At 47.7% G+C, this 8,629-nt stretch overlaps 1 protein-coding gene and 1 pseudogene across 3 annotated transcripts; one reads left to right on the forward strand and one right to left on the reverse strand.

The window, feature by feature from the left end:
* Positions 1–3,056: 3,056 nt before the first annotated feature.
* LOC9648770 lies at positions 3,057–5,368 on the reverse strand (annotated as a pseudogene).
* Positions 5,355–8,333, forward strand: LOC9648959. 3 transcript variants are annotated; one of them, XM_024658980.1, is made up of 5 exons: positions 5,355–5,666; positions 5,709–7,337; positions 7,398–7,530; positions 7,582–8,100; positions 8,162–8,333. In XM_024658980.1, the coding sequence occupies exons 1-4, from the start codon at positions 5,430–5,432 to the stop codon at positions 8,064–8,066; spliced, it is 2,484 nt and encodes an 827-aa protein (XP_024514748.1). In that variant the 5' UTR covers positions 5,355–5,429; the 3' UTR covers positions 8,067–8,100; positions 8,162–8,333. The 3 variants fall into 3 exon arrangements, with proteins under 3 accessions (XP_024514748.1, XP_024514746.1, XP_024514749.1); XM_024658981.1 differs by having other exon boundaries at positions 5,356–7,337; positions 7,582–7,836; positions 7,891–8,100; XM_024658978.1 differs by having other exon boundaries at positions 5,355–7,337.
* Positions 8,334–8,629: the final 296 nt, after the last annotated feature.

Consider the following 8,629-nt stretch of genomic DNA (forward strand, 5'->3'; position numbering starts at 1 on the left):
GGGCCTCTAGCCTTCTCCCTATGTCCCTGCGGGGGATATATCATTCCTTTGTAAGCCAAGCGGTACTCGGAGCAGCAAGGGTGGCTAACTCTGTTAGTCATTTCCTTGTCGGTGACGGCCGGAGGGTGTCTGAGTCTTAACGTCTTTGGACGTAGAGGAGAGGTCGTTCCATAACTCATTTAAGTCGGTGTATTTCCCACATAGTGTGCTTTCCGTTAACTTTTGAAGTTTTTTCCTTGACAAGGACGTCGATCTTAGCATCATCAAGGTATGCATCGACGAGGACGTTGATCTTCCCCAAGGGGGGGAGAGTGTCGCGAATGTGACTTTGGGTATCGAAAGATACTTGTCAACCAGTCCTTACAAACACTCTTTCCTTACTGCCATGATGGCAGGAGGTCGGTACTGCTGGTCCCTTTCATGGTCTCCACTCAAACTAGTTGAGAAACTGGTCATCACTTGTGCACTTGACCAGATGAGCATAAGGATGGAATTCCTACATGCTATTTGTCAAGCATATTTGACCTGGTTAGAGAAACTCATTCGTTGACTTACACTTGCTAGTGTTGGGAACCCCCGCGATATTGAGACTAGTCCCTTGATATTCACTAGATGATAGCTTACCGTGTCTACCAAACACCCTCGCTATCACGCCCTTTGTGTTGGTCTCATTTTGATCCCAAATGCTATTTATGGAAAGTGTCTAAATTAGCTCATTTGGCATATCTACGGAATGTAAAGATCGGCCTGAACACAATGGTGTTCGTCCCGTGTCCAAATTCACAATTTAAAGACATTCCATATTTAGTAAGTTTCAAATTTGTCCCAGAGACTAACTCCTGGTACTAAGGGAGGCTTGGGGTGAAAGCCCAAAGCGTGTGTCCCTCAAGGGGGGGGGGGGGGGGGGGGAGGGCTGTGGGGGGTTCCAAATGTATAGTAGGGATAGTGGGTGAAATGCATGTCCGACCACCTAAGACATTAGTTTGGCTCCCACTGAGTTGTGTCGTTCTTTGTTTTGCGTCCGGCTTGGGTCTAAGCCCAAACTCCACGCTGCTCTAGTCGGTGGGGTACCCTCCTCCTCGCATTAGGCCACCGGTATGCCAAAATTGTGCCAGACTCCGTCTGGCACTATTTTGTGTGCAAGTGCTGGATATGGGGAGCTGGTGCTCGTCGTTTCGTAGCGCAATGGGCTTGGAGTTCGGCTCTAAATTCAGGTGCGCTACACAAAGGCTGTGCATTTGAGCCGTTGGATCTGTGCGATCTGATGGTGGAGGAGAGAGGAGAGGGAAGCATGAGTGGGCCTTTGTAATGGCTATTGCTGTTGCAAAGGCTTTTCCCATGGCAGATTTTGGTGAGGCACAGCATTTCTATGGTGATCTCTAGGTGGTGTGGGTGCTCTGTGTGGTAGGGAGCAGCTCCCTTGGCATTTTTATGATCTCTTGGTGGTGCCAAGGCACTGGACCAAAAGGGGGCAAAAAGCCTTTGTGCGGAGTTTGCTGTGCCAGACACGATTCAGGGGAGCTGGGCCACAGGAAACGCCAAAGAGATTGTTGTGTCGAGAAGCCAAGCTAATTCCCGGACTCTTAGTGGCAGTGAGCATCTCCAGGCAGGGATTTTTTGTGGCACTGTGGCAGCAAGGTGCGGCACACAGGGGCCAATGCAAATGCCTGGCTTGGAGACTTGCTGTGCCAGACCCTGGTGAGGGGAGAGAGGGGCAGCATGGCTGGTTTCTCTGAATCCAGAACCATGCTTGGAGTTGTCCTGGCTTGCTGTTGGCTTGACGTTGTGGCGTGGTCAAGACAGAATGCCCTGTCGTGATTGCTCCTTGCATCTTTCTCCTTCATAGCCCAGAATAAATCTAAGTACGATTCAGGCTTGGACCACGTGGACCATTAGATCGGGAGATCTGACGGTGGAGAGGCAGGCATTTGCAATTGCGGTTGCAATTGTGTCTCCCACGGCAGATTCTGGTGGATCATAGCAGCTTTGTGGTGATGTCTGGGTGGTGCGAGTGCTCTCAACAGCAGGGAGCAATCCCCTTAGCATTTTTGGAGATCCCTTGGTGGTTGCTGCCTCGGGTGGTGCTGCTGGGCAGCAGCTGGCCGGGACGCAGTGCTAACGGGCTGGGCCACGACGAGCCACAGGGCTGGCGCTTTGGGCGGCAAGTGCTGGCCCAAGTGCTCGCTGTGGCGGTCGCTGGAGGCCGGCCGTGGCACGGCTGGCTGGCCGGCTGGAGCAGCAGCCGCAGCAGCTGCTGGTGTTGGCAGGCCGCGGGCTGTTGCAGTGGCTGGCGCTGCCTGCGTCGGCGGCTGCTGCTGCTGCTGGAGCAGCTGGCTGTGGTGACCTCGGCCGTGGCGTGCTCAAGGTGTAGCTGCCATGCTCACGTACCTTCCTCTCCATTGCCAAAAACCAAGTGCTAGGACTTAGAAATTTCTGGCAACTCAAAGGCTGAGCGTTTGAGCTGTTAGATCTGTACGATCCAACGGTGGAGGATCCAACAGCCAGTGGGAATGCCACTTACCGGACTCTCTCGAGTCGGACTGCATAATTCAGGTCCGAGCAGTGAAGGCAAACTTTCACCCATGAGATATAATGCTGTCAGAGGTCACACAACACCTTCCAGATTTTCATCCCAGTGACTCCATCATCCAAACACACACCTTCCAGGTCGTACAGATTCAACCTGCCGTGAAGCTTTGGCAGAAGTGAGGCAGATAGGAAATCTGCACGATTCGCAAAAGCGGAGCTTAGCACTTCATAAAATACGCACCAGTCGTGCAGCATAAGCTCTCATATAAGAGGACACAGCTTAGAGGAGCTGTAAATCCAACCCAAACTTTGATCCTCCCCCTGCTTCCTGGCACGTGGAGTCACAAGTTGCCCGCATTCAAGAGCACCTTCTGCAGCGTCTCTCCTGTTGTAAAAGACCTTGATCTTTTCTAAGAGGATGGAGACGTGATGCAATCTTTGTGCTGTGACATGATCATAATGTTGTGATCAAGCCACCTGACAAAAACTTTCACATAGTTGCCGTGTTCCCACCATGCATCCAAGGCTTGAATCAGAAACGTGTATCTGTTCGTGAAATATAAAACGCGAGTGCTTCGAGACAACAGTAGCGTGCTGTGCTTATGCACCAGCCATCTGCAAAATTCAACGTTTCAGCAAGGAAAACAAAATTTCCAGAAAATAGTATAGTCAGGAGGCACGTACCTTGGTAAGTTGGCTTGACCTGAGCCGATGAATTTCTCCCACAGACAGTCTGATGAACACAGAGCGTACCAGTGCTTGGAAACTTGTCTTGATGAAGATAAGTCTCTCGCTGTCATTGACGTAAAGACACCTCGTCTGGGATAGCGGAGATTGGACTCTGGTTGGAGCTCCCAGTTGCACCCAGTCGAGTTTGTGCAAGCGTTGCTAGGAATTCTTGAGCTTGTTTTCTTCTGGAGTGTGTAAAGAAAGCCACAAGAGTCACCACAAAGCCCGCCGCTTCTGATCCTGGTGAATTTCAACAAACGAAAATGTGATGCCCGAACTCGGAATCTCTTTCTCAGGAACTCCCGGAGGATCGCATTCCTTACCGCTGCTCACATCCGACTTTCTCAGCATCGTCTCCAGGAGTGGAATCTGGTTCGCCACTCGCCAGTCACAGACCATCTTCCGACAGACGTAATGTTCACATTAACTTGCTTCCAAGAAGGCCGGGTACAGCTGGAAGTAGAACTTGTACACAGGCCAACCTGCAGAGACGTAGAACAAAAGAAAGAATACCAGATGAATTCCATCAGCAGCAGTGTTGGTGACCCAGACTCGGTACGTTTTACCTCCATTCCTGCGTAAGGAGTGAACGATTCGAACAGACTTGTCAAGGAACGGCTTCATTTCTTCACTTCGAGCGTTGGAACCCGTTTCATTAGAGCCGCCGGTGTTCCTGTCTAAGGATATTGACAGGATAAACACTAGTGACAGAGAGAACCATTCAGTAGCATGTACAGAGATTACCTACCTGGTCGAGGGTAAAACTGTGATATGTGGACCTGTGGGAACGTGTACTCTCGTATTAGTTCCATGATCCTGTCAAAATCCTCTGATGTTTCTCCTGACAAGGATAAAAGCTCAATAAGATACAATCTTTTTCATGGATGCGAGTGTACCTGGAAATCCACAGATAACATCTGTAGCGATATGAATCTCCGGGACTAGTCTTGTGAGAGTATCCACAATTTTTCTAAACTCGGAAAACGTGTACTCCCTCTTCATGCCCTGAAGAACACAGAAAACAGCTTACAGAGACAAAACAATCACCCAGAACATCAGTACCTCCAACACCGAGTCCCTTCCAGATTGAACCAGAACATGAAGGAACGAATACACGCAGGGGTGACAGCCATTTCCTCCAGATGCTGTAAGATGTAGATTCGGAGCATTGTACTTCTGTCTATGAGGAAGCGCGGCAACTAAAGCACATAGAAGCGCTGGTATATTTGCTCCAATGTCTCGTCCTGTAGTGCAAAGAAAGAAAAAAGTAAATAAAAAATGCTAGCTTGAAACAGATAACCATAACCGTAAGCTCCAGTGTCGCCATATCTCCTTCACACCTTCAGACACCACGGTTTTCAATCTTTGCACCTGTAGATAAAGCTCAGTAACAGAGAAAAGAAACTGGCGAAGGTCCTTACTAGTGTGTCTACTGTGTAGCTGCCAAGATGCCCGCGAGCATGCTTCGTCTTGCAGTATGTGCAAGCACCCAAGCAGCCAACGTTGATAGGAATGATCTCGACAAACTTGTTCTTACAAACCTGAAAACACAACAGCAAAAGAGATTATAAACTTTTGGCAAATCAAGAGACGGTAAAGCATCCCGTCGAAGCAGCCAGGCCTCGTGGCCTTTCAAAGTCTCCCCCGCTGTATTTGCTGCACTCCGATGACGCTGACAGCTTCGAGATCTTTTAAACCCTGAGGAACGCATCCAGCTATCCACCAAGGGAATAGAGGCTGCTTTGCCTTTACGTATCAGTGTTTCCATTGTCGGAGCTTTCACAGTACACCTGCGAATAAAACAGCAGCAACAATTGATCCAGCTTAAGATTCTTCCTTCTGATACTGAACTTACGTGTTGATCAGCCAAAGATCAGCTCTCTGAGGAGAGTCCGAGATGGCCATAAGCCTGAAGCTGTCCTGCCATATACTCACTGCCGCTCTGAATGACTAGTCAACATTAGTTCTTTTCTACGTGAACCTACTCCAGTTTACCTGCCCGAATGCAGGTAAACTCAGTAAAGTCTACACCTCCACCATACCTCAATGCCAGTTTCAGGTGTTTTCTACCAACCTCACATCGAATGCAGTCGAAGCACAATGTCCCATTCTACGGCTAGAACCCTAAAAATCAGAGTACCTAGGTTAGGGTTCCGCCAGAGAGCAGTCTCATGGCGGATGGGGAAGAATTGGAATCAGATATCAGGGCTGGGAAGCGGCAAAGGGCGGATGGGCCTGAGCGATCGATTCAGCAGCAGATTGAGGAAGTCGAATCGGAGATCAGGGCCGTGCAACAAGCGATTGAGCAGGTTGAGCAGAAGGTGGAGCGCGCTGACCAGAAGGTGGATTCCACGCAGGGTGAGCTTCAGAAACACTGGATGGAGGAGAAAAAGCAGCTCCGTGAGAAGGAGAACCAGCTCCGTGAGCTTCAGAAGCACTGGATGGAGAAGGAGAAGCAGCTCCGTCAGCAGCTCATTCCCTCTAGTGGAGTTGTTTGGTCAAACGCCCGTGATCGGATTGCCAAGCTGAAGGAGCTCTTTGGACCTCGTCTTAAGCATGCCCGCATGTACAGAAAATGCCTTGAAAGGGATTCATTATCTTCTTTGCCAACTGGCTTGTCTCTGAAGGACATCGGGCAGCAGTTTCCCATCGTTGGACGAGAGAAGACTGTGGATGCTTTGCTCAGGGGTAACTGGCTGTTGTACAAGCAATTCATGAGCAGTCAACACACAGACTGGGATGTGTTTAGGCGCCTCCACCATATAATGGGTGTGGTTGGATTCCCGGGTGCGGGAAAAACATCCCTTGGCAAGGCACTCCCACAAATACTCATTGAGATGAGAAGGCAACGGAGTGATCCAGGGCTAAGGATTCAAGAACTTGCCTCACTTTTCGATACATCAACCGATGAGGTGCGACCGTGGGATGCCATGATGAGCACCGTTGAACATCTCGACGTGCTCATGTACCATGATTTTATTTCAACTTTTCATGGCGAGACCGGGCTGGGTGATGCTCAGGTTTTGGCCCTGAGGACTTTGCATGCAGCTGTTTCTAGAGCAGATGGCCAAGATGACATCAGAAAAGATACTGGGACTTGGACGCCCTTTCCTTACCAAGAGCTTGTCGCTGTTGTTGATGCCGAAGCACCTGATTTGAGGAAGTTCCTCCTGTTTGATGACGTGATAGCTTTGTTGCGAGAAGTCTGCGAGCTCGGAGACCAAAACATTTTCCTGTCGTTCTTCTTTGATGAGATTGGGAGGAGCAACGTCCTTGTTCAGAAACTGTTTCGGCAGTTCATAGTTTGGAAGTACAGGAACGTGGGTGGCAAAACGTTTGTCACTATGCTCGGAGCGACCAACCTTTTCACAGCGGCATCTTTGAGAGAGAGCGGTGACAGTGGATCATCTGAAGTGATTTATATTCCTGTCAACCCTCTCAGCAGCAGCGATCGGGAGAAGCTGGTGTTGCAAGTCTTTAACAAGGTGCTGAGGACTTCAAACCGTGAAGAACTTCACGCTTTAAATGATGGCATGCAGCTGTTGTGCAAGCTGAGCGGAGGGAATCCGAGGTTGATTACCTTCATGGTTCAGGCTTTGGCTTCAGATGACCCAGACATGGCCCTTGACATTGACAACCTTGCGCTGAGAATTCAGGAGCCCTTCCTGAGAGACAAAGTAAGGCGGATTCTGGATCGTGTGTGGAGCCTATGCAGAAGATTCAAATATTACAATGGCTTTGCCGGGGATGAGAGATTTTCTTATCTCTTACGAGCAATTCAAGCATCGATGCTTCGTGAGCATGTCTCAAGGAATGGACCGGTTCTGCTGCAGGCCTTTCCAAGAGAAAATGTTTTGACATGGGAAGCTCTGGAGAGTTGTGGAGTAGTGGCTGTGGTTCTTGACGAAGAAAAGGCTCTGGTGGAGTTTTCACCTGTGTTACTGCATAAGCTAACACTCCAGCGGGAGGACCTTTTTGGCTCTACAACTTTTGATTTGACAACAATGTCAACGGATGATTGGAAGCAGAAGGAAGACAACGATTTGTTGTCTCTGATCTTCAGCATCTACATTCATAAGGTATGTGAATTCTACGTTCATAGTCTTTCATAGTCTTGGTTACTAACATGTTATTTGCAGTTACTATCGGGGGGTTCAGAGACCTTCATGCTGGCGGATGTGTTGCCTTGCGATTGGTACATCCCTGACAATCTGAAGAACCGAAAGTTCAGGTTCCCCACTTTTCCAGTTTCAATCAAGCAACTGAGTCCAGGTATGTTCTTGTTTTTAGTTTTTTGGTTTCGGATCAAACACAGTAGTCCAGGCTCAAAGGAGGAGGTTCAAAGGTCAGGGACTTGGGCCATCTGTGGACCTCGGAACAGCAGGGCTGATACCTTCCTGATACTCGAGGAAGTAAAAGGCATTGATTTGGAGCCATTTCTTTTGTACATCCAAAGCAAGTGCTCTGGAGACCCTCTTAAGCCAGCCATTGCGGATTGGTTGGAAGTCGTTCGAAATCTTAAGAGTGACGTCCGAAGACTGATTGCTATCAAGGACAATGAGCAGCCTGGCAATGAAAGTAAGTCCATACGTTATACATTTTTCGTTTATTTTTTATTTTTGTTTTTTGTAGAGTATGCTCGAACGAACTTTGGATATGTATTTTTCTCGGACAAGGACAATTCATCAGCTCTCTCATATCAAAAGTCTAATCCGATGGATATATATGCCTCAAGTGTTATTATCGGCTCCAATTTTGGTATGATCGAGCAGATTGCAGCTGTAAGGCATACCAAAATGTGTATGTGATCACCAGTATTTAGTGGTAAAGGAGGCTTTCCAGGTGCGATTCAGCTAGACTTTGATACAAAGTGAGTCTTACGATTCTGGTTTTCCTTTGGTAGGTGACTGGATTCTCTATTGGTGACAGTAAGGGAAACGGCATAGATAATGTGTTGATGACGTTGAGTGCACAACAATCCATATTTAAGTTTATTTAAGAAATTTAGTTTAAAAAGTCATAATTATTATTATTTCAGTTATTTTAAATTCATGTATAGTCATATATAGTAAATCCATATATATGTATTTAGTCTGGGCTTAGGTGTCTCTCTTAAAACATTTCCTTCTCTTCTATTTGATTATTTACAAGCAGCCATGTAGGTATTTCATTTGATTGATATCTTTTAGATTTCTTGCTCTTATAGTTGGCATATTAAACTATGTCCATGGATGTAACAAAGTTTCCCTTTTGACTATTGAGTTTTTGTCAAAAGTTCCGAAATGGAATGGTTATATCAATAGAAGTTGAGATTACTCGAAAATAAGTAGTGGGATTGAGATAGAGGAAGAGTCTCAAACAAGTTTAGCAA

The sequence above is a fragment of the Selaginella moellendorffii genome, unplaced genomic scaffold, assembly GCF_000143415.4.
Source record: "Selaginella moellendorffii unplaced genomic scaffold, v1.0 SELMOscaffold_65, whole genome shotgun sequence".
Taxonomy (NCBI): Eukaryota; Viridiplantae; Streptophyta; class Lycopodiopsida; order Selaginellales; family Selaginellaceae; genus Selaginella; species Selaginella moellendorffii.